The sequence below is a fragment of the Moschus berezovskii genome, chromosome 4 (genome assembly GCF_049115385.1).
Source record: "Moschus berezovskii isolate FMDL1 chromosome 4, NW_MosBer_1.0, whole genome shotgun sequence".
NCBI classification, from domain to species: domain Eukaryota; kingdom Metazoa; phylum Chordata; class Mammalia; order Artiodactyla; family Moschidae; genus Moschus; species Moschus berezovskii.
This window is the reverse complement of record NC_142463.1, coordinates 110928478-110953780: the sequence shown is the minus strand read 5'-3', so window position 1 is coordinate 110953780 and position 25303 is coordinate 110928478. Positions and strand designations below refer to the sequence as shown.

The following is a 25303-nucleotide window of genomic DNA, read 5'->3' as shown; positions in this document are numbered from 1 at the left end:
GTCTGGCCCCCTCCTCCGTCCTCCCTGCTAAGGAGAGACACCCCCTCGCTGTCAGCCTCAGAGACCCCCTCTCCTTCCTGTCCCCCCTTTCTGCCTCTCCTCATCTTCCACTCTTCCACTTCCTCCCCTCCCTCCTCCCTGGCTGTTTCCCAACTCTTCAATCCTTTGATCTCTCCTGGATTCCCTCTTTTTCTATTGGTCTCATTTGCCTGGAAGTTCTGTGTTGAAAGAGAACTTTGGTTTACCTTGATGGGGATAAAGGTGCAGATAGACATTCTTGCCAAGAATACTAAGAATCCTTAGATACCACTTGGGGTCCAAAGAACATGGGCCCGGGGGTGTGGGCTGCTCCTTGGCTCCAGTCCAAAGTGGTCAAGCAACAGGCTTCCCTCTGTTAACTGCTTCTAAAGACCTCGAGGAAGAATCATCAGGGAATAAACACAGAGGTCACAAGATCTACCCACTCAGACTACTGACAAGAGTCTAGAATCTTTCAGTAGGGAATTTCTTCCCAGAGTTCTCCCTTCTCCCTCTTTGTTTTTCTCTCCTCTCCTTCCCAGGCCTTTTCTCCTGCTCTGGCCCAGGCTTTCAGTTCTCCCTTCCCAGGAGGAAGCAGGCAGTTTTACAGGAGGCAGACAGGAAGTGAGATCTCAGGAAGGACCTCTAGCCTGGGGAACAAAGGAAGCTTTCCACTGCTGGAAGCCGGGTACCTGGACCCTCACTCCAGGCAGGGTCTGACTGCAACTCCTGGGGAAAGCTCTCCCGCCCACGGGGGTCTGACAGGCTGAGCATTTTTGGAAGTCTTTGGGAGCTACTGTGTCGCAGAAGGCAGCCAGGACAATGGGGCCCTGTCTCTCTCTGCACAGGAGACAGGCTCACAGACAGAGCCTCAGGACGGGGACAAAGGCCCCAGTGAGGTCAGGACAGTGTGCGGGAGTCGGAGTGGGAGAGTGGGAGAGGAATGGGGAAGTGGGATGTGGGTCAGAGCAGCCTGAGCAAAGCCAGGGACTCTGGTGGATGGAGGACCTCTGGAAAACCCTCCTCCCTGGGCTCTCAGGCCCATTCTCAATGCTCGAGCCCTAATCTAGGCTGGGCCTCCTCTCTCCACATATACCCAGACATTCTCTGACCTCCCTCAACCCCAGGGAAAAGGAAACCCTGCGGAGGGACCCCATTTTAGACATGTGGGAAGGTGGCTGGGAGCTTAACCGCATATCCAGGGGCTTGGCAAGGGTGGGCACGTGGTCAGCTGTCTGCTGTGTCCTGGAGGCAGAGGTAGATACAGGGGGGCCCCTATTCGAGCCGCCCAAAGAGTTGGGGCTGACACTCCATGAGGGGCCAAGTCCCCCTGTTCAATCCAAGAGAGGCCACACACACACACGCGCACACACACACACACACACACACACTGGTCCAGGGGTTAGTTTCTGTACAGGGTGCTGAGTCATCTCTAGATGAACTCTCCCTTCCCCAGGAAGCCCAACAAAGCCAGGAGAAGGCTTCCGTTTCCGGCAGCCCTGCCTCAGCAGCTCAGCAGGTGTCAGGGGAAGACGGGGGAGGATTCTCGCTCCAGCCCTATATCTACCTCTGGAACTCTCTTCATCCACCGATCAGTGATGGCGGATACCTGCCTACTGCTGTCCTGGAGATTCAGAGAGAAAGCTGATGAAAAGGCTAGGAAACCAAGGCCCCTTCCAGCTCACCACAAGGGTCTCTCGGGGAAATTCAACCTGCTACCCAAACTCTATCTCTGTGAGGATATGTTTCTCAGACAACCTCCCATAAGAACCCAAGGACAGACACTGCCCCTTCCTCAGCCTTCTCCTTTTCAGACCCCATCTTCAAAGGCCCACTTTGGTCTTGATCCACTTATAATTCCAGCTTAATGCTCTTGACCTCCCTAACAGTGCAGTGAGTGGGCAATACAGGATAAAGTGGGGTTCTGCTCTGGCCCCAGGATCATCTTCCTGGCAGCTCCATAAGGAACAGCCCCACTCCCTAACCACGCTAGGCTGGGTCACAGGGGGAGGACAGAAGCTGGGACAGGAGAGCCTGGGGCGCAGAGAGGAATGTGGTGCTTGGTGGTAGGTAGGTCTGGGAGGTCAGGGCTGGCATCTCAGAGATCAGCTGGTTCGGGGTTTACATACCTGGAGAAGGCCCAGCTAGGCAGGAACAGCCTGGGAGCCCCTAGCTGCCCCAAACAAGCACTTGTCTTTCTAGGTCCTCTCTCTCTTCTCTGGGTCTCTTTACGGCGCCCCCTCTAAACTTGTTGCTCTTCTGGATCTGTCTCCCTGTACTTTAGTTTTATCAGGTTTTGCTGACTTCTACAAAAGAGAAGAAATGCCTGCTTGTATGAATGTGGTGCAAGAGTGGGCACAAGCAGAAGTGTGTACACACGACAGTGTGCACACGTGTATTCATGAGTGTGGCCAAGTGTGGTTAAGTGTGAGGAACTGCAGCAGTAAGATTCACCCCCATCACAAGACAGACGGCGTCCTGACACACACTTTCACCAGGAGGCACAAGAAGGCACAATTCCGAGCACTGCGATGAGGTACACACACACACACACAGCCGGTCATTCTCTCTTCAGTGTTTAGTGAATGACCTCATCATCTCAGTCTCCGCTGACTCACAGACCCCAGGGCCAGCTCAGCCTGGCCGGAAGTCCTACCCTCCCCCTGTCCCTAGCCCCGCAGCCAGCCACCCAGGCGCTCCGCAGAAAGACAGATCCCCGGCGCCCCCTGGCGGTACGCTGGGACGCCTACAGGTCGGCTCCACCCACGCACGCGCACACAGGCGCGCTCAGGCCGACGTGCCTGCAGCCGCAGCGCCGTCTGCTGGCCATAGCCTATGGGCCTCGCAAGTCATTCCCCAGAGCCCTGCCTGCAGCTGGGCTGAGGAATCTCTTCTCTGCCCTTATCTTGTTTCCTTGTTCCTGCATCTCTCCTGCTGGAATAAGCCTGCTTGAAATGTAACCCCCTTCGTTCCCTTCACGCTCACACTCCTCTAGAACCTCAGAATGGGGACACCAGGCACCCACCTCTCTGTCTTCCTCTCTGAACCCTCAGCCCCTTTCTCCCCAGGCTGAACTTCTCCAGTCTGTTTTACTGGACACCCTGGGCACTCCAGCTTCTTCCAAATATCCTTATGCTGCTTCCCAAACCCTGCGTTTCATTCATTCCATAAACACTGGGCTATTCTGTGCCAAGAACTCATATCCACTGACATCTTGACTTCACTGACCTTCAGAAACTAATAAACACAGAAGGTCTATATATCCTGTGAGGTCCGGCGGAACTCCACTTTTTCCTCTCTCTTTCATACACACACACACACAGGCATGAGACTTGTTTGGGCTCAAATGCAGCTTTATTTTCTGCTTGTTTTACAGGTACCCTATCCTGCAAACCCGTTCTCTTGGGAAACTGAGAATGAGTGGGCACGGGACCTCCAGGGGAATGGAGGGGACAGGATGGCTGGCAAGGAGAGGGCAGTTGAGGCACTTAGAGACCTACTCAAGGCCATGAGGGAAAAACCTGAGGCCCAGAATAGGAGTGAGAGGGCCTAAGGCAGGACTGGAGATGCCCAGATATTGATGTTACAGAAAAAGCCAAACAAATTTTTGGCCAACCCAATATTTCCCAGAAGCCCCTCCAGGCACTACCATGTGGACTTCAGCTCCACCCCTCTCATGCTGTCACTCCCTGAGGTGGAAGCGCATGGGTCTAGGGAGGGTTGGTGGCAGAGGGCAGATCCGGGGGCCTTGCCCCTTAGGGACCTGGAGAAGGATTGGGAGAGGTGTTCAACCGAGCCTTCCAGTGCCCCACGAGCCTCCTCTGACGTCCTTCTTGGGCCTCTATTGGGCGCAGAGCTCGAGCCTGGGAAAGACACACACTCACCCTCCACCCTTGGACTCCTTGTCTTTTCTCCTCTCAGAGTCTGCCCTCTGGTGTTCTTGCTCCTTGACCTCTGATCTCATCAAAACACTTTCCCTGACTCAGCCCTTAAGAGCCCAGACTGTGGCTGCGTATTCTCAGACAGCAGCACTGAAGGGGACCCCAAGAGCATTCAGCCCACCTCTTCTGTGCCCCAGTGAGCGGCAGTGATAACTCCAAGTTTACCTAGCCAGTGATGGACAGAGCTAGGACTGGAGCCCAAAGCTATACGGGCTGGTGTCTCCCACCTTTCTCCTCCTGGCACTCACAGGCCTGCGGGGCACACAGGAGATCTGGGGGGGGGCCCAGTGCCCATTCTCCTGGCAGCGGATCAGTGGTAGGTTGCGCTGGGTCAGCCCCTCCCGGCACCGGTAACGAAGCACTGTGTCGACTTCATAGCGCAGCCGTGGGCGGCCAAATACTTGAGCCAGGGGCAGCTCTGGTGGGGGCCCACAGGACACTGCAGGGAGAACACAGTCAGGAACTGGGAGCCCGGCTCGAACAGTTCCCAGAACTGGGATGAAGGAGGAGAGGAGTAGGCCACAGCCTGACACACAAAGAGAGCAGGTGGCGGAAGAGCTTCCCTGGGGGCTCAGGGGTAACGAATGAATCCACCTGCCCATGCAGGAGACATGGGTTTGATCCCTAATCTGGGAAGGGCCCAAATGCTGCGGGGCAACTAAGCTCCCCACGACTGCTGAGCCTGTGCTCCAGAACTCAGGAGCCGCAGCTGCTGAAGCCGGGTGCCAGGAGCCTGTGCTTCTCAACAAGAGAAGCCGCCACAATGCTCGTGCACTGCCGGCAGAGAGTAGCCCCCCTCACCGCCACTGGAGAAAAGCCTGCACAGCAACAGAGACCCCGCCCAGCCAGAAATAAATAGAATAATAACATCGTTTAAAGGAGCAGGGGTTCCTAGTGAACCCGTCTGATTTGTCATCCCGCCCGTGCTCACAGCCTGGGGCACATTTCTGCTTCCTCTGTGGTTTTCCACTCCTGCACGCACAGCAGTTCCAGGATTCCCTGGCCCCCGCCTCTCCTTCCCCTTGCCTGCCCTCACCCAGCCCCATCTTGCAGGTGTAGGACAGGTGGTAGTTGCAGGGAACATCACTCCACTGTCCCCGATCGTGCCACACCATAACCACGCAGTTCTCTCCGGACAGGAAGTAGCTGTCTGGCTGCCCAGGGTTCCAGTTCTCATAGAGCTGGGAGGGTGCGGGGAGGATGGAGGAGGCAGTGAGGAGCTCCAGCGCCAGGGACTCGGGGAGGAGTGGACCTGGAGGACTTGAGAAGGAGGTCGAGGAGGGGCGCCGAGACAGGGGAGGTTGCAGGGGGCCCCGACGGGAAACACGGTCAGGGGACTTGGGGGTAGGGGTAATGGGAACCAGATGAGAAGAAAAGAGAAGGGGACACAAGGAAGGGCCAGGAAGAGGGAAGGGTAAAGGGCCAGGAAAAGGAGACGGAGAGACGGGGGTCACTGGGGGTACAGGGTAGAAGTGCTTTGAAGAAACGACCTAGCCCACGTGAGGGGCGGTCGGAACCTCTCACCAGGGGGACGCCATCTGACCACAGGAAATCCCCTTCGATGGTCCTGTCATTGAGCCCGATCCACTGGTACTCCCGGTATCGATCTGGGGAACAACCGCGGAGGCGAAAGTGTGCAGTGAGCTTCGCCGCCAGCAGAGGGCGGCCGTTCCCCGCCACTGAGCGGTCCGTGGGCGCTCGCGGGGCAAGTCCCCGCAGCCCCAATCCACGCTTCCCGGTATCCTTATTTCTCCCTCCAACCTCTGCACGTGGGCAGGGGCGTCGGGGTGAGGGGAGAGGGAAAATATCACTAGGGCTAGAAAAGGGAAACTCTGGAAAAAGTTAAAACTTTCAACAGCGTCAGAGTCTGGGAGAGTAGATGGAGGCAGGAGAGCCAGGGAGGTGGGGAGCGACTATAAACGAGCCCCCAAGGAACCGCCAGGCTTATGCAGGTGCATTTTCTGCGTATTTCTCAGCCCTCCCCTGCCAGAAGCCCCACTGCCCACGTGTGGAGTGGGAAGGAGGGAGACAGGAAGGAAAAGTGAATGAATGAAGGAGCTAAACCAAGTAGTGAGTACCTGAATTAATGTATAAGGGAGTTAATTAACACACTCTTTAACTGACTGACTGATGAGTGAGTGAAAGTGTGGATGAGAGAACAGGTGACCAGGGTCGCCTCCCTCCCTGTCCCCAGCCCACTGTTGATGAAGTCCTGTTCCTCCGGCGTGCTGATGCTGGCGAGGTGCGCGCCATACATCCGGCACTTGTTCTCCGCCTCCTCCCAGCTCCTTCGGGTAGAAAAGTGCTTGTAGCAGGCGCCCTGGAAGGCGTCCCAGCCGGGGCTGCAGAAGTGGAGGCCTGGGACACAGAAGGGCAGGCAGCTTAGCGGGGAGGACCCCGGAGCTCCGAGAGGCCGGGTCCCGAGGCGGAGGCTGGGCTCCTCCCAGCGCCGCAGAGCGAGGGGGCGGGGCTGAGGGCAGGCGGGCGGCGCCCAAGAGCGGGCGCCCGGTCAGCAGCTGGCGGGGCCCTCGCGGAGGGCGGCCCTGATGCCTGCCTTCTCTGCAGCGAGACACCAGGGTGAAGGCTGGAGTCCCGACCTGAGTCTCCGCCATCCTCCATTCGGAAGAAAAGCCGAACCTTCCTCTCCTCCCAGGAGAATGGAAACCGACAAGTGCTGACTATGCCTGCCAAATTCCAGGCTCACAGACTCCCTGAGAGAGTCGTTTTTGGTCCCACTTAACAGATAAGGTAATTGAGGGTAGGCCACAGAGAAGTGTGATTTGTCTAAAATGGTAATTCATTCTCTGCGTTTCCACTGCAGGAGGCCTGAGTTCATCCCTGGAAGGGAACCGAGATCCCGCCAGGCGCGCGGTGTGTCCAAGAGCAAGGACAACAAATGGAGGCTCATTAATGACAAGTCCAAAGGGGTAGTGTCCCCTTCCCCCTCCGCCCCCTCCCCCAGAACTAGTGTACTGCAGCAGGGCCTAGGCTTCAGATCTCCCCCAACCACAGCCCCTCAACACACTCACCAACATCGCACAGGTCCCCCCCATAGCCAGGCAAACACAGGCAGCGGACCCCCTCCTCCTCCTCCAAGCACGTCCCGCCATTGCGGCAGGGGCTGGGGACACAGCCACCTGAGGGGGAGAGAAGTGAGGTGGGGGAGCAGGGGAGCGCAGCTGCAGCCAGCCCTCCAGCCCTGGCTCCCTTGTCCCGGGGGCGATCACAGCATCCTCAGTGTTCCCCCTGAAGCCTGAGTTCTGGGTTTCTCCTCTCCCCACTGCCCCGTTTCAGCACTGGCTCAGTCCTATGCTGGTCATTGTCATGTCCGCCAGTGTGGGCTCTAACAGGGACCAAGGGGGTGTGTCCAGGAAAGCTCTCAGGATATAACTCCACCAAGGGGAAAGCTATTGGGCTATCAGTCACGCATCCTGGACTCTTACCTAGCTTCTGGCTCTGCTGGGTGACATTGAGATGGTCACTTTACTTCCCTAGGTCTAGAGTTTAGTCCCCCACCCCCTGTCATTGTGCCAGGTCTTAGCATGATTCTGTGTAGTCTAGACAGGCTGGGTGGAACTGAAGGAGAGGAGAGTCACCATAGCAATAGTGAGTTGTGACCTGCCCTTTACTGCTTCTGAGACCTGATACTGGGGTGGTCCAGGAGGGAGCTAACCCCCTCCTCCTGCTGTCCATTGGGCAGAGTCAGGCCCAGAAGCTGTTGGGGGAAGAGCCAATGTACTTCCTTCACTCTATGCCCTCTCCTTCCCCACTGTCCCCAACCCATCCAGGGAATGGAGCTCAGCAGCTCCCCCTGTCCTGCAGCACTGGCTGCACACATTCTCTCAACATCATCCAGCCTCTTTGCCTCTCCTTCTTATCTCTTCAGACTCTCTCCCTCACCAGGATCCCCTTTCCCCCTCCACTTGGGGCCTCCTGAAGGTTCCCCCAGCCTAGGAACCCCTTCAACTCCTTCCTTCTGGTTCCCTCTCCTCCAGGCAGTCTTCTTGGACTAACACACTACCCTGAAGGCCTGCAATCTGTTATCTAGGTCCAGCTCCATCTGGCTAGGCCGTCTGCCTCCTTTTCTGGACTCTCTCTCAGGATCCTGGGTGGCTGCCCTTACACTGGGCCTGGGTGCTGAAGGGGCTGACAAATTCGACTGCTTTCTGTTCTGGATGACTGGGAGAAGATGACCTCACAGACTGACAGGACAGGTCAGGGTTCTCAGCCCAGCTTGGGGCGGGACCTTCAGACCGTGCCATCCACTCTTAGTGGCCAAGGCCAGTGCCCACAATGCTTCACTCTGGCCCAAGATCCCACTGCCTGGTGGGGATCAGAGCAGAGGTGGGGGGAGGAGAAGCTGGAGTTGGTTCAAAGAATTTTTCTGGGATGACCTAGCTGTTTTGGATAAAATGAATCAGCTGTTCCAGCACCTCTCCCCCTGTCATCACCCCTTCTGCCAACAGTTTCTTCCAATCTGGTGTTGCTGCCTCCCAGGGTAAAGCAAGGAGGGGAGGTGTTTTACTTAACTCTTTAAGCACCAGGTCCTACAGAAGGTAGGAGTCCTGAACTCCCTTTCTATTTCTCACACTTTTCTGCTCCCCCTCTGATTCTCTCTGCCCAACCCTCCAGTCCTGGCGGACAAAGACTCTCAAACTTGGTCTGTGGAGTCCCACCCAAGCCAAAGTTCCCTCTCCCTGGCTGTGAGTGGCAGAACCTGACCAGGAGGGGTGGCTGTGTTGGTGGTGAAGGAACTTCTCAAGACTTTCTGGTATTCCCATCCCCCTAGCCCTTTTGGATCAACAATTATACACACTCAGAAAGTTCTCCCTGCCTTCCTGCTGCAATAGTGGGCTGGAGCACCACTCACTCATCCCCCAGGTGGGGTAGCTAAGACTTCCAATGGTGCTTCCAATGGTGCTCCTCTCCCACCAAAGCCCCTTCCCGTCCAAGGCAGCACTCAACTCCAAGGCCAGTAGTCAAAATGCATGAGCCCAGGTGTGATGCAGAGACCCTGAGCCCACCCTGGACCATCTAGAAGAGTGGTCCTGGGACTAGGAGGATCCCAGCCTTCTCCAGAGATCTCCATGTGGAAATTCAGCCTTCACTGACTAGGTAGGGCTTCTTGCTCTCAGACCCCAAAACCTAACTCCCCATTCCCCCTCCCTTCACACTTTCCATCTTCCCCTGCTGATTTGTGTCTTCTCCAACATTAGAAACTTTGAGATCCTTCGGGTTCAGGGAGGGTAAAATAGGGGGTGAGGGTAGTCATTAGCGCAGGAGTTAGTGGAGGAGGGAGAGATCATGGGCATGAAAGTGAGATCCTAACCCCCTGTGGATGTTTGCGGGATGGGAACAGGGTCTTGGAGCACCTGGATGCCAGGGAATGGCCTCCACACTAGGATGGACTCTCTCTGTCAGTACTCTGTGTGTGCGGCTCTAGATGGGAGCCATGAGGATGGGTCAGAAATGAATACAAAGGGACACATACGCGCACGCACACACACACACACACACGCACACCTCTGGGCTGCAGAGGTTTCTCCCTGTCAGAAGTGAGGGACTACAGCTCCCAGCACTCCCACAGACTGACAAAGACTTCTCAGGGGGTAACGTGTAAATCTCAGGAGACAGGAAGGAAGGCAGAGACAAGCCTGAGGAGAGCATGAAGGAACAGCAAGGGGCTGTTAGACCACTAGGACAGGAAAGGGTGCAGGCTGAAGATGGAAAAGGAAGAGGCGCAAAGACACACAAAGACCTAGGGAGAGAGACAGAGAGACAGACATGGAGCCACAAGAAGCACCAAAGAGCTACCCGGCACACAAATCCATGGAATGAAAGGGGCAAACAGCTGGGGGTGGAGACAGAGGGTGCCAGAGTTTTGGTTATAAAGCAGTTTAATAGAGATTTATTTCCAAGGCTTGTTTCCATGAAACAGTTGAAAAAAGTACTTCATAGAAGTAGTTGCTTAAGCTCTGTGGGGATAAGGGCTCTCCTGGACCCCAAAGGTTGAGGGGTGGGAATGGGACTCCAGGCTTCCCTGATACCAGTGGGAGGCAGCTGAAGGGGGGAGGCATACAGGATGGGGAGGGAGCAGCAGGGGAAGGGCCTGGGCCTTGAAGAATGCAAAAGGCTATGAGGGCATCCACTGAACAAGGCCTGAGGGTGCTCTATGGGGCCAGTGAGATGTGAGTCACAGGTCGAGAACTGAAGCTAGGAAAAAGTTCCAGGTGGTTGGTGGTGGGGCTGGGGGCCACACTGAGGATTTCAGAAACAGGGAGAGGCCACAGGGTGGGAGTGACGGAGCTGGGGGTTACAGGGTGAGGAGTCAGAGAGCTGGGGTGGTAGTCACAAAGTGGGGCATCCAGGGGTGGAAGCCTGCAGGTAGCGGTGGGTAGGAGAATGAAGGTCAAGGACGAGAGAGTCTGGGGCAATGGCGGGTTAAAGGACTGTGGGTCAGGCGATCCAGAGCTGCAGGGGGAGGAGGAGGAGGACAAGGAGGGAGGCTGAGCCTTGGGCACAGTTACCTGATGAGGGGGCCACGGCCACTCCACCACGGCTGGCACTGTCAGTGGGCAGCACCGGCTGGGCACGCACTGAAGTCCCTGCTGGGACAGTTCTTCTGGAATTCTCTTCAGAGGGGGTCTCCAGATCCCTGGTATCCCCAGGGGCCCGTGTGGCTGGAAGCAGGGAAGGGGCATCCTCGGAGCTTCCTGTCTCCTCACTCTCTCCTCGAGGGGCTCCAGAGAGCTCAGGACCCCCAGTCTCCTCCTCTATCTCTCTTGCCCCAACTGGAGTGGAAGGTGGTGGGGATGCCAGGTTCCCCTCCCTAGGAGTGGGCAGGGTCTTGGTGGGTGGTCCAAGGACCCTTGGAGGCCTGGGAGCCTCTGGCTCTTCATAGGGCAGTGGTGATGCATCAGGCTGGAGGGCAGCCCTCACTGGAGGGGATGCCTGGGTGAGTGACTCCTCTGGAGCTGGCTCAGTGGGGAGAGGGGCCTCTGGGTCCAGGCTGCTGAGCTCACTGGGCCAGGCCCACAGGGCCTCATCCTCCACCTCCTCCTCTTCTTCTTCCTCTTCTTCACCTCTGTATTTCTCTTCTTGTTCCAACACCTTGCCTTCCTCTTCTGAGGACCCCAGCGGAGGCACAATGGATTGGGTTTCAAATTCTAGGCAAAGCACAGATGATTCAGCACCAGGGACAGCACCCGCCGGAGGACAAGAAGAAGGAAGGGGAAGTGGGGAAAGAAGTGGGGCTGGGGAGAGTGAACCCTGGGGGAGAGGCAAGAGGCTGCCCTGGGGAGGAATTGTCTTTGCTCTGAACCAGAAGAATTTCAACCGGAGTTGCAATATTGAGGCAACACTTGACAGGGCTCTGTGAGCTGTTGTTAGTCCAGGAAAACCTGGTGGTTGCATCTCCCTCTACCAGTCTGTTAAAATTCTGTTTATTTTGGATAGGTGATGGGGAGGAGGGACCAAAGAAAGGAGATCCTTCCTTCCCAAAGGGCAGCTCCTTAGTCCAAGCATCCCAGACCTAGCTATTTGGGAGTAGGCTTTGCTGAAAAAGCAAAGGTTGGGAGAGGGACAAGGGTGGTGCCTTGCACTACTGTGCTGTTGAGAGGGCAGAACCACGCTGGTGACAACCCTGGCCTCAGCCCAGGCTGGCCCTTCTGCCTCTAACTTCTTCCAGGTGAAGACATCCCCAGGATGAGAGATTTGAGTTACCTAGGAGGGTTCTAGGGGCCTCTGCTGGGTCTTCTGGAGTTGAGCTTCCACCACCTCCATCCTCTATAATGGGAATGGAGTAGATGGCTCCTCGGGACTCGCTTTCCACAGTTTCCTGGGGAAGTTTCAGTTCCTCCAGGGTCTCAGTCACTGTGACAATGGCTTCCAGTGCATCAGAGGCCAGGTCAGAGGCTGGGTTGGCGGCCTCAGGGATGGCAGAAGGCTGGGCAGAGTCTGTGGCAGAAGGAAAATGCCAGTGAGAGGTTAGAGAGGTGGCCCTCCCCCCAACCCATGCCTGCATGTGAGGGCTCTGGGTTAGACTCAGAGATCATGGAATTCTCTTAATTCTCTCTCATCCTCTCTGTGGAGCACTCATGGCACCCAGGGAGCACCCTCAGACTTCATCACTCCTTCCTCAAGCATTAATCAAGTGTCCACTATGTACCATGCCAAGCAATCTCCTGGGCACTGAGGACAGAGTGCAGAGCCAAACAGCATGATGCCGGCCCCTACAGAATTTATTATATTCTAGATACAGATAAACAAATAAACATACATTATAATTTTACCATCTAAAGAACGATTAAGCAGAGTAAGGAGATGGGAAGTACTACTTCAGATAGACTGAGATAGACTTTTCCAGGAGAGAAGTCATCCCTTGGAGACAGAAGGATGAACAGAATGGCCTCAGCACTTTGGGACCCTGGGTTTGGGGCAAGATGTGAGGGATCCCAGTCATTCTAAGACTTTAGAAAAGGATGGGGACAGGCTGCCATCACCATAGGAGAGCTGAAGGACAGAGAACAGGAAGGACATTCCACCATCACCACCAGACGATCTCAGTGTTGGGGCAAAAGGGCAAAGTATGAGCAGACCTATCATTTCAGGATCCACTCTCTTCAAATAACCAGAGTTTTAGAATGAATTGACTTGTTCCTGGGGAAGGGAACCAAAAGCAGAAAACCAATGAAGGGAAGGTGGAATTGGGCTAAGAAAAGCCCTGGGGGCTGTCCTTGCTCAGCCAGACAGGACAGGACAGCATGTCCTGCCTGCCTTTGTCACCTGCTCATACCAGACAAGCAAACCTGTGCCCTAGGCTGCTTCTGTCTCCACCTGCTCCCCACTCTAGTCATCCTCTTCCCTAGCCCCTTCTCCTGATTCAGTTCCTCCTTCCATTTCTTCCCAGAATAGTGCTTGGCACATAATTGTAATCAGTGTTAGAAATGTCAGCCACTGTTATTATGACCATCCTCACCACCATTATCCACGTTCCGGTAAGCCTATTCAGATGGACCTGTCTTCCTGTGGACTTGACATCCCTACTCCGCCCAGCCTCAGGCCAAAGCTGTCTGGAGATCAGTCCCAGTGGAAGTAAAGCTTTTCTCCCAGTCTTTCCTCATGCTGGGAGTGAGACATCTTGCTTCAGTCAGAATGGGGGCTCCCATGGCAGAAGTTGCATCTTCCTCCGTCAGACTAGGGGCTCCCTGAGGATAAAGACTGTTTCTTCTCCCCCCATTTCTGCCTCCAGCCCTGTACCAGTACTACTGAGGGCTCCCAGCTGGGGCAAGGACTCAGATACTCCATGGCAATGCCTCCCTGACTGTCAGTCACCCTTGGCCTGGGCCGTGTGCCTCTCCTCTAGCTCTCATATAAGATGTGGGCAGGAAGCCATCTCTACACCCAATTGTCCTTAAAGATCTGCTCCCTGTGAGGGGTGGGGGGTTACGTCTGTCTGTCAATATTTGGTGTTAAAGAGTTGATACCTTCAAGCTTAAGCTGAAGGCTCTGGAAACCCCGCTGAGGGCTCTGGAGGATATTTGGTTAACTGAAGTGGATCATTCCTTGGGTTCAGGGAATGTTGGTCATCTCTTCTCTGTTCATGAGCTGACCAGAGATGGAGACATGATTGGCAGCCCAGTAGGGGAGAGGCAGTATTGCGACAGAAAGAACAAGGCCAGAACTACTGATGTGGGGGCGGCTTAGGCAATGCGGAGAGGTGAGCCCTCCTTGAGGCCACGCAGACCAAGTCAGAGGGCACAACTGGAGTGAGAGAGCATCGCCCACAGCACCGTGAGGCAAGTGGCAAGGACCCAGGAGGAACTGGTCGGGGCTGGGGTGGAACCGGGGGGCTCGACTGTGTCTGCCTGAGACTGGTCTCTGCCTCTGCAAGGGAGTGGGCTCACCTCGGAAGCAGTAGACGTTGAAGCGGCTGTGCTTGTTGGGGAAGCCGGTCTGGTTGGGGAAGAGGAAGAGAGTCTTGACACCAGGGAGGCCCCCACCACAGCGCTGGCTGGGGGTGATGATGGGGTAGCGCACACTGCCATCAGCCAGCCAGCCAGGGCTGCAGCGGTCCAGGCCACCATCCCAGGCTGCATACAGCTGGCCAGTGGTTGCAATCTTAGCACCCCGCTCCTGGCAGTATATGCGTGCCTCCTCCAAGGTCAGCTTGTCTGGAGGGGCACCCAGGAACAGCTCTCCTGGGGAGGAAGAAGAGGATGGGTTACCAGGAAGGTAGCTCCTTACACCCGGGGCTCCCACTGGGACTCTGGGCAAGCTCCTCTGGGCCTCAGTTTCCTCATCTGTGACATGGAGCCCATCACCCTACTTTACAGGATCGAAGTCTTGATAGAACCTTAGGATGGATAACATTGCTCACAGGAACCTGGCCCAACTTCCTCATTCTGCAAAGAAGGAAACTGAGGCTCAAAGATGCTAAAACATAAAGAGATGTATGGAACCTTCTGTGAGTCCGACGGTAAAGAATCAGCCTGCAATGCCGGAGACTCGGGTTTGATCCCTGGATCAGGAAGATCCCCTGGAGAAGGGAATGGCTACCCACTCCAGTATGCTTGCTTGGAGAATCCCATGGACAGAGGAGCCTATTAGGCTATAGTGCATGGGGTCGCAAAGAGCTGGACACGACTACTGAGCCACTAAGATTATCCACCAAAGAGACGTACAGCAGGTGGCAGCAGAGTCAAACTCAGGCTCCTATCCCAGTCCCCTGTCTGGAGGCTTCGGCCGTGGACCTGTCTCTATGACAGTGTTTGGAGAGAGGGACACTGTTTCCCTTACTCCTAGCTGCACACTTAAACACAGTATGGTAAGATCCAGCAGAGGCTCCGGAGGGCCTAAGGGCAGCCCTGGAGAGGGTTCTCTTCCCCTGGGAACCTCCCACCCCACAATCACCATTTAGTTCTTCAGCATAACAGTAAACATCATAGAGGTCATCCGGGTCGACCACTCCGTAGTTCCGGACGCCAGGGAAGCCATCCATGTCTCCATAACAGGCCTCTCGTGGCGTCTGGATGGGATACCTGGAGAGGAGGTACAAATGCCTTCACCAGGAGCCGTCCCGTGGTGACTCCTCCAAATCACATTGCTTTCAACGCAGCCAAGTGTCTTTTCAGCTTTGCAGAAAAGCACCCCCGCCAGCACACGGTCCTAACCCGCCCGCCGCAGACCAACTTCAGCTCCCACAGGCAGGGAGCCCTGTATGGCCCGCCTGAGGCAGCAGCCGGCAGGCCCTGGTAGAACCAGAAGCCACAGCCCCCTCAGAAACAACTAGAAATTCGTGGTCGATAGCCCAGCCCACCTCACGGTCTGGTCGGACAGCCAGCCAGCGTCACACTGTTCATAGCCCCCGAGGTAGGCGGCATAGAGCTGCTCCGGAGTCGCGATTCGGGCTCCGATGCGGGCACAGGCCTCCTGGGCCCCAGCGAAGGAGAAAGCGTAGCGGGCAGAGCCCTCCCGGTACAGAAAGACGACCCCTGAGGGGCAGAGAGGACCCTGAGGCAGGATCACCCAGCACACTGACTTCCCCTTCCCCTCCTTGTCACTCCCCTGTAGCCTCCTTGTCACTCCCCTGTAGCCTCCTTGTCACTACCCTGTAGACAAAGGGTAGAGTCCAGATTGCGCTCACTCTGCAGCCTGAGGGACTTAATTTAGACTGTGGGTAGAATTTTCCTCCACCTGAAGAAAGGAGGTAAACTCCTTTTCCAATTCGGTCTGCGCCTTCTAGGTGTCTGCTTCCGCCCCACACAGTGGCTCCCCTCCCCCTCTCCGTCTCCGACCTCTCACCTTTGACCTTGACCTCCACAGCGTCGCTGCTGTCGTCGATGCCGTGCTGGACCTCGCAGCGGTAGATGCCTGAGTCGTTGGGCCGCAGCTCGCTCAGCACCAGGGAGACGTCGGTGAGTGACGCCGGGTAGGCAGGCAGTGCCACGCGGAACCGGTAGGCCTCGCTCACCTTGACGCGTAGGCCCCGCGCCACCAGCACCTCGGCCTCCCGGCCGCCGGACAGGAAGGTCCACTTAACCCGCGGGGAGCCCTGCGCGGCCCGGCGGCTCGGCGACGGCCGCAGGTAGTGAACGTGGCATGGGATGGTGAGGGCGCCGCCCAGCACGCCCTGCAGCGGCGCGTCGCCCGCGATGCGCACACGGAAGGCCCTGTCCTCTGTGGACGGGACGAGTCGGCTGGAACTTCGCGTGGTGGATCTGCGCACCCCATCCCAGGATCCTGACGCCCCGCCCTCGGGTTTTCGTAACCCCGCCCCCCAGGAACTCGGGGCTCGGGACGCTGAGTCCCGCAAACTCACCTGTAGGTCCCCCAGGCCCACCCCTCAGGGTCGATAGACCCATCCACAAAGTCTCTCAGCTAGTTTTGCCCCCAGAGCCTCCCAGTACCACCCTAGGATTCCTGGGCCCTACTCTGGGTCCTCAAACCTCACCCCTGGGTCCTGCAACCCTCTTCTCAAAGTTTCCCTAGTCTGTTCCCTTCAGAGTCCCTTTCTGGATTTCTCTCAGTTCCATCCCTGTTCAGCCTCGCAGCCCCATTCATCGTCCCGGAGGGTCCCCCACCCTCCACCCTGGAGACCGACAGTCTTGTACTTAGTGCCCCACCCCCGCCCTACTCCCCAAATTCCATCACCCTTTCAAGGGCCCACAAATCATCCCTGACTTTCAAGTGTCCTTGCATAGGCCCTCTCCCACCGTGCTCCCAATTCCTCCCTGGTCCCTCGAGGCTGGCAGAGGTTGCTTAGGGCTGGACAGAGGCTCCTTCCTACCACAGGGGAGATGTAGGAGACAAACGGTGACCCTGAGTGGGGTTGCTTACCTGAGCTGTCTCCTTCCAGAGCATCAGCCAAGGCCACAGGGATCCAGGCCAGAACAAATGTTGCCAGGAGGGGCAGGAACAGTAGGGCCATGCTGCAGGATGAGGAGGGACTGGAGGAGGAAAGATGGGGTTAGACCTTGGGATGGACTTCTGACTCCCTACCGGATACACAGAAATCATACATATCCTGACTCCAGGAGCCCACTGTCCCCACCAAACTATTTATTAACACTACTTCTGATCCCTCTCTCCCCCCAGGGGATTCTTATTCAGAACCAAGACCTGGGTGCTGTCAGCTCACCACGTGACTTCAGGCAAGTTCTTTACTCTCATTAAGCCTTTATTTTCTTACTTGTAAAGGAGCACCGTTATTACCACTTCACAGGTTGTGATGAGGCTATGTGCTTTGAGAGTGCTTTTCATCAAAAAAGAAAAACAACAAAAACAAATAAACCCTGCATACCGTAAGAGCTCAATAAATGCTTATGGCATATAGCATAATGGCAGATACTGTTATGCTTAGAGTCCCCTCTGTCCCTCCCAGGGCCAGATTTCTTTGAACCCTCCTTCCCTGGTGGCTCAGACGCTAAAGCATCTGCCTACAATGCGGAAGACCTGGCTCAGGAAGATCCCCTGGAGAAGGAAATGGCAACCCACTCCAGTAGTCTTGCCTGGAGAATCCCATGGATGGAGGAACTCAGTAGGCTACAGTCCATGGGGTCGCAAAGAGTCGGACACAACTGAGCAACTTCACTTCACTCCACTTCACTTCCTCGCACAATACCCATCCAATTTTTCCTCATTATAGCTTCCTCCCTGAGTACCGTACCCACCTAGCTTCCTCCAGGAAGACTTCCTAGACTAAACCCAGGCAATGTACAGCTTCTCTCCAGTCTAACCCCTCCTTGACCTCCCCGCTCTACACTGCGCCATTACTTATAAGGAAACTCTTTACCCCCCAGCACCCTCCACCCCCTCCTTCTTGGCTGCTTTCTCCCTCCTTCCCAGCCTTTCCTTTCTGCCTGGCACGGCCTTTCCCACCAAATCTCCTGGCTCAGAAACCAGCTGGGACAAAGCCCCTGTCTCTGCTAGTCTGGCCTCCATCCAGCCTCTTCCTCCCCCCAACTCCAGCACCAGGCTAAGGGGGATGTGTGAGAATAAATGAGAGGGACCATTTCCCATCTGTCCTTGGCCATCAGAAGCTTTGAGAACTCAGACTATTCCTCCAAAGAGCTCAAGGCACTTATTACGCTCTCATAATGGATGGATGGGAGTGGGACACTGAGAAAGGGGCTCAGAGAGGGATAGGGTTGAAACTGAGTCCCCAGTGAAACCAAGTCAAGTACCAAGCCAGTGTGCCCCAAGGAGGGAAGCTGCAGAGCCAACTTCATTTTTAATGGTTGGCTTTTCCCTGGTGGCTCAGAGGTTAACGCATCTGCCTCCAATGCGGGAGATCCGGGTTCAATCCCTGGGTTGGGAAGATCCCTGGGGAAGGAAATGGCAACCCACTCCAGTACTCTTGTCTGGAGAATCCCATGGACGGAGGAGCCTGGTAGGCTACTGTCCACGGGGTCGCAGAGTCGGACACGACTGAGCGACTTCACTTCACTTAGCCTCAAAAGAGCATGGAGTCCCAAACTGCCATGGAGAGATGAAGATGAAAAGAGAGAGATGAAGCAGGAGAGATGAAGGTTAGACTACAAGCAAGACTTCCTTGACATCAGGCTTCTTCCTACTGGCTACTCCCCATCTTCCCTGACCAATCAGGCTCTTCCCTTGTATATATATCCCATTTCCTGAGCCTGAGCTGATAGGAAATTACCCTCTGCTCCCAGATCCTCCCAAAGATCCCAGATCCTCCTAAGGACGCCTCCCCACCACTGTGATCTCCATTTCCCCCAGGATGGCTGGGCATCATTTCCTCAGGGTCAGAGATGGGGGTGGAATGGCAGGAGCCAGATTCCCAGAGACTCTCTTTGACCTTTGAGAGGGAGGAGGTTCTTGCTGAGACCCAATCAGAGGATGCTGGGAGCAGCTCTGGGCATGGGAGCACTTGAGAGGACTGCTCTCTGGGGTTGGAGAGGGGACCATTTGGCATGAACAGTCAGTGCCTGCCGGGTGCTTGGGAGACTGTTTTGCCATGCCTTTGAGCTGTGCCAGGTCCTGAGCTAGGCCCCTCTCTGGCGCCTTCCCTCCCCTCTCCCTGGGCTAGAGCTGGAGCGACTCACAGCTCTTTGACGGGCGGCCCAGAAACCCATATAGTTGGAGCCACTCTGGGACCAACACCGAGGACTTCCTTTCACCCCTGTTATGTAGGTGGGGGAATGAAGGGAGAAAGTCTGAAGCTGATGAGGACCTGGATGCGCTGAATCATGGAGCGTATCCCACCCCTCCCTCCAGGATTGGGAGTCGCTGATTAGCAAGGCCAAGAGGGTGGCCCTGATTGTGTGGTTCTCAGGAGCAGAGAGTTCTACACACCTTCCACCCCTTCACCAGTCCCACCAAGCTTGGGCCTCAGCCCCTTCCTTCTAGGAGTCCTGAGAAAACTTAAGCATCCCCTCTTTTGGACCAAGATTTAGACTCGGGGATCCAAGCCTTAGCCTCCATCCCACACATCCTACCACCTCCGTTCCATCTTCTCATCCTCCAGAGCTGGACACACCACTCCATCTCTCACCTCAGGAGCTCAGCAGTCTTCCTGTCCCTTCCCCTGATGCCACGCCATTCATTCCTCCGCTCCAGCTTCTGGATTTCTGCCCTTGTTTTGAGTTTCCCCAGCTGTTCGGGAAACTTCCTTCATGTTACATTACCATTCCTGTCTGACTATGGATGTCTATCCCCTCACAGGTTTCATAAACCCAGTCCACAGAGAATCAAGACCATGCTGTGTGTGCTGTGCATGTGTGCGCCCAGTGCCCTCCATCTCCATGCTGAGTGTCCACCGGCTGGCAGTTCAAGGTCTGCCCCATAGGAACTGAGCTCCAGTGCTCAGCAGAGACAGCAGGGATGCACAGGAGGCCAGAACTTTGGTCACCTCAGGAGGGAAGCTTTCAGCTATCCCCTTTGAGGCCATGTGAGGGGCAACAGGAACCTACACAATATCAATGAGGCCTTAACAGGGCCTACAGGAGTAATTGCAGTCATTGTAGAAAAATAGGCCTATTTATTGGAAGCACAACTAATAATATGATTAGCAACATCGCCAGCTGAGCTGTTGTGTAGTATAAAACCTGAAATGTGGGTGATGCTGTTATCCACGGCAAAGTTAGCCATGACAATACAGGCGCTGGTAATACTTGGGGTGGGTCTGGGGTAAGAGTGTCCCTTGATCTCACTGGTATTATCTGGAATAGGAATAACACAGATGCTAATGGTGCTATAAAATTGATGGCAAATCTTAGTCCTGTTAGAACCCAGTGGGCTGAGCTATTCTGATAGGAAGGGAGTATGGAAGTACTTGGCGGGGGAGGGGGGTGCTTCCCAGCCCAACAGCAGTGCTAGGAAGGAAAACAGGAGTGGTAACTGGAATCCCAGCTAACATTTCTGACGGTCTACCTGAGCCAGGTCTCTTAACTAAATGCTTCCCATGTATGCCTGTGTTCGTGCTAAGTTGCTTCCAGTCCTGCCTGACTCTGCGACCCCATGGACTGCAGCCTGCCAGGCTCCTCTGTCCATGGGATTCTCCAGGCAAGAATTTTGGAGTGGGTTGCCATGCCCTCCTCCAGGGGATCTTCCCCACCCAGGGATGGAACCCTTCTCTCTTATGTCTCCTGCATTGGCAGGTGAATTCTTTACCACTAGTGCCACCTGGGAAGTCTTTTCCATGTATAACCTCAACTTTAAGAAAAATACTCTTTAGGCATCACATCAATGAGGAATCCGAGGTTCAGGGAGGTCAACTAACTTGCCCAAGGTCACTTAGCAAGTAAGTTGGGATTCCATTTCCAGTGGGCGCCAGGACCACCCAATACAACTCCTATCGGCTGTCGCGCGAGCTACGAGGAGATTCCCCTAGGGTGGCCCGCCTCGGCTCCTCCCGCACTGCTGCCGGCACCGTGGGTACCCAGCGGCGGGGCATGAAGGTCGGAAATCTCGGCCGTGGTGCTGGGAGTGGAGCCCGCAGCAGGGAAGACGCGAGAACCCAGAGGAGCGTTCCCATGAGCCCGCGGACTCGAGGGGGCTGCGGGTTAGACTGCAAGCAGCAATGGGGGTGCCAGCGGCAGAGCTGGAGATGGCAGGATAGCAGGGACCGTGGGCGCTCCGAGCTGGCCGACAGCGGACCTCGCCGAGGTGTCAGGGGTCTGCGGGGTGAGCGCGCCCGGGCCGCGGGAGGCAAAGGCTGAGGGGTCGGGGGCGCAGACCACAGGGCAGCCGCCGGGAGCGCCCTTCTCTCTCCCTCCCATGTCTGGGAGGCCGGGATGGCGTCACACTCACCTACCGGCAGGCAGCTGAGGACCGAGATGGGGGTGCGGCACCGCGAAGTTTGCCGCCTCCTCTGGGGGTCTCCTCTGGGTCCACGGCACGATCCTGCAGCTGCGGCCGAGACTGCGGCGGGGACTGCGCGGACGCGAGGAGAGGCTGGGCCCGCAAGACGCTCGGAAGAGGGCGCCGGGCCGCCGGGCGCCGCACAAAACCCCCTTTCTTTCCCCCCGCCCCCGCCCCGCCCTTCCCCGAGGCCGCCCCTGCCCCCAGGCTGGGAACGCGGGGGGCTCGGGAAGATCACACGACCCGCTGCCTTCTCTGCATCGGTTCCCGGCGGCGGCAGCCGCGAGAGCAAGGACAAGCGAAGTAGGGCATCGTCCTGGGGATGAGAAGCCGAAGTCTTGGAGTAGGGAGGGAGGGAAGGCAGAAGGGGCGGGCAGGGAGCGCTCGCGATCTACAGGATGATGTTGCAGCTAGAGGGATGGAAGTTAGACTGTCGGAGGGACTTCCCGTCTTTCAGGGGGAGAGGAGGAGGGACTCAGCCAGTAAAGAAAAGGATGAAGGGAGAATGGGAGGGAGGCCTTGCTCCTGGAGAGACATCACACTTATAAGTGGGGGAGGGAACCTCTTTTTTGGAGGCAGGATCAGGTGCAAGTGACCTTAACCACCTCCCTGGAGGAAGCTCTGATTGGGTTTTGTCTTCCGCGATGCTCCCACTCCCTGCACAGAGGAGGAGCTGACTTTGCAGCTGGAGGCACGGAGGTTAGGCAGCAGATTCATGGGTTAAGGAAAGCAAGTCAGGACCTCTCTAGACATGGAGGAGGGGACGTGGCACTGTGAGCGGACATTACCGGTCATGCAAACCAATGTGCAAAATGCAGGCGTTGCTGGGAGCCCAGAGGGCCCACAGGCCAGAGCTGTCGCTGATGAATGCACAGCCTGGTGCCAGGGGGTGGGCCTTGAGAGCTGCCCAGCGGCCGGGGACTCCTCAGCGCCCAGAATACCAATGACACCCCCTCGACAGCCCCAGAGCCTCTGCCTCCCTCCTCTTTCCCAGGCTGTCTCTCCCCTTCCCTCCTCCCTCCTGGGATTCCAGGCGAAGTCCATGGTACAGACCGTGGGCAGGACAGCCAGCTGCCTGGATTCTCTCCCCTGGATACCAGGGATGGCATCGAAGATCGATTGTCAGGGGCTTTGAGCCCCACAAACTCCAGCAGCACCTCCAGAATATCCCAAGTAAAGCGGGCTGCCTGTAATGCAAATGCAACCTCAAGGCAGGTCCCTTGCCCATCCAAGTCCCTTTTGTATACAATTCTGAACTGCACTCTATTGGATGCCCCAACTGCCCCACTCATCACTGCCTGGGCTGCCATTCCCTGTGCTGTGGACTTGGCTCCAAAGGTATTGAGAAACTCACAAAACATACAAACAAAAAAATGCCGAACAGAAAACCCTCCTCTCCAAATCCTTAAGGATCTAAAAGGCATTATTCTAGCCCTTCCCCAGAGACCCATCTACTGTAGAGACAGGGCAAGAAAACCAGGCAGTAGCAGGTTGTAAGGTCCCTCAGTAAGAGACATGCCCCAGGCAGGGATGCAAAACTGATGGGGACAAAGCAAGGTGCCTGGGGAATCTGGGGAGAAAGAAACCTCAGTAAATCCATTTCATTAAACAAATATTAAGTGAGTGTCCATTATGGACCAGGCACTATTTTAGGTCTTGGGAATGCTGTCACATGTTTTCTAGTGGAGAGGAGGGGATCTGAGAAGGCCTCTGAGGACAGATCTGAGCAGTACCTGGGTAGTCCTGGGACCTCCCTTTGCTCTCCTCAGACCTTGCATCCATCCCCGAGCTGAGAGACAGTCTCAGCATTGGTGCCTGCATCCAGCCTAACCCCCTCTCAGGCTCATCTCCACATGGGGCTTGATGGAGCTTGAGCACAGCCAGGCAGAGCCAGGCAACTGAGTGGCTGAAATTCAATCCCGGTGGTGGCTCACATGTAACCACAATTCTTGCCTCGGGGAAACCTGGCTGTGACCAGAGAAGACAGACAGTGACCTTCCTCGCCACCTACCCTTGTGACTAGAAATGTGGGCACACATTTTGGCGCCCTGGAGGAGTCCAACCTCCAGCAGCACCTGGGTCTGGACAAAGGCTGGAACCAGACAGTCTGTTCCAAGAGCCAGGCCCCTGGTGGGAAACCAGACCTGGTGAGAGAACAGTCGGCCACTGCTGTAAAGATCTTGATGAGAGCAGCACTCTGGAGTCATGGTCAAACTCCTGTACCACCATTTGCAGTGACGAAACCTTGGAAAGATCTTTGTTTCTTTGGAACATTTATTCTTGTGTGCAACAGGCTGAATAGTATCTACTGCCCTGGGTAATATCTACTATACTGGGGATGGGTAAGGGAGGCACCTGACCCATAGCTTAGGTTCAGCAAAATCTAATTGTTTTTTTCTTTTTTAATTGAAGTAGAGTCATTTGCAATATTGTGTTAGTTTCAGGTGTACAGCAACACAATCTAAAATCTAATTATTTTCCTTTACTGATCATACACACAAACTGTAATCTGCACCAGATTTCCTGGCCAATTGACCAGATGGCCACTCCCCTGTAAATGGGGTAGAGGGCTCATTATTTGAGAGAGGATTCCTTTCCCAGGGGAGGAAATGTGCACCATCCCAAGACTTTCCATTATTTCCAGATGTGAAAATTCATACCAAAGTCTAATCTTGCCCTTGATCTGGCAACCTTTAATCAGGGACTTTCTTTACTTTCATCTTGACCCATGGCCATGGGACAACCGCTGCCACCATCCCCCCCGTCCCCCCGCCACTGCCAATTTCTATCCTCTTTCTGAGAAGAGATGAGAACCAGGACTTTCCCTTCTAGGACTCAGAAAGGGATCCCCAGGGACTGGCTGGAAGCAAACAGGATTAATGGAAGCAGGAAGACTGAAAGTCAGTTTTCAGGTAGAACTTTCTGCCCCAGTAACAGGAGGAGCATGTCTCAGGCAACCTTAGTATCTTCTGGACGAGGAAACTGAGACTGGAATGGTGAAGTAACTGTCTAGAGTCACAAGGCATGTACTTGACATGACCAAAATCAAGTCTCCAGACTCCCAGGCCCGGGTTCTTGCCAGGGACTGCAGCTGTCTTTCTCAGGAGAGAGAAAATGGGGGAGGTAGAGAGAAGAGAGGAGTAAGTGGGGGCAGCTCTCCTTCCTCTCCCACGTGCAATCCAGCTGGCTGTCTCCCAGCCTCCTGCACCCTGGAGAGTTTTCCAGTCTCTCTGGATGAGAACAATCAATCTCCAGACCACTCCCCCCAACCCCCACCCCGCCAATATCCTCCATCCAGGACAAAGCTGAGGCCATGACCCAAGTTCAGGAAACAGAATCTCCCCTCTCCTCTCCAAGTTCTAGCATCTCAACTACCCCCACCTCCCCCCCACTCCCCGCCCCGTCTCCTGTTAGCCCTGGGCCTTCCTCACTGGTCTGCCAATCACAGTCACAGTGGCCACTGAGAGACCTTGTCCTTCCAGCTTCTTGGACACCTGCCCCCACTTTCCCAGACTCGGGGGTGGGGGCCCAGGCAGCTTGGTTCCTCTCTGAGGCCCTGCACACTGCACAGGCACCTGGATCCTGTGCCATGGGGACATGGGAGTGGGGCTGAGACGGGGGATGGGCACGGCGCTGAAGGCTGGCACAGCTGTGTTTGGAGAATAGGGGCTTTGATAGCTTCTGAAAAGGGCCAGGAAGCACGGGACCCCAGCCCTAGGGAGGGAGGGCACAGGAATGGGCTCCTGAGGGCTCCTGCAGCTGACTGTGGGTGGGAGGGGAAGTAGGGTGGTGTGGAGACAGTGCGGGAACCTGCAAGCTGACCAGCGCTGTGGGAGAGACCCTGCAACGTGAGCGGGAGCCAACTGTCCCCTCTGAGCTGACAGACCCTCGCTCTGAGGGCTGCAAACTCGTGTTCAGAGGAGACCACAACTGAAGGAACTGGAAGCCGTAACCCTGAGTACTTCCAAACCTAGTTCTTAAGAAAAAAGTCCATGCCGTCTGCAGGCTCCCTGCTGCCCCTC

The 25303-nt window shown here is 55.8% G+C and overlaps 1 protein-coding gene across 1 annotated transcript; it reads right to left on the bottom strand.

The window, feature by feature from the left end:
- Nucleotides 1-3446: 3446 nt before the first annotated feature.
- On the bottom strand, nt 3447-16887 carry BCAN (brevican). The gene is made up of 13 exons (XM_055402989.2): nt 16797-16887; nt 15762-16136; nt 15277-15451; nt 14871-14998; nt 13865-14158; nt 11682-11915; nt 10487-11125; nt 6989-7096; nt 6159-6317; nt 5484-5566; nt 4996-5140; nt 4208-4398; nt 3447-3881 (listed from the first exon to the last, which is right to left on the bottom strand). The coding sequence occupies exons 1-13, from the start codon at nt 16885-16887 to the stop codon at nt 3774-3776; spliced, it is 2730 nt and encodes a 909-aa protein (XP_055258964.1). The 3' UTR covers nt 3447-3773.
- Between the last annotated feature and the right edge of the window lie 8416 nt (nt 16888-25303).

Bases quoted from the DNA above. Each gene is read 5' to 3' on its own strand.
- BCAN (XM_055402989.2), bottom strand. From the start codon at position 16,887: ATGGCCCTACTGTTCCTGCCCCTCCTGGCAACATTTGTTCTGGCCTGG. The intron at 11,126-11,681 runs GTAACTCAAATC...TGCTTTGCCTAG, and splicing joins GGCCCCTAGAACCCTCCTAG to AATTTGAAACCCAATCCATT. The intron at 7,097-10,486 runs GTAACTGTGCCC...TCTCCCCCTCAG, and splicing joins GGCCGTGGCCCCCTCATCAG to GTGGCTGTGTCCCCAGCCCC.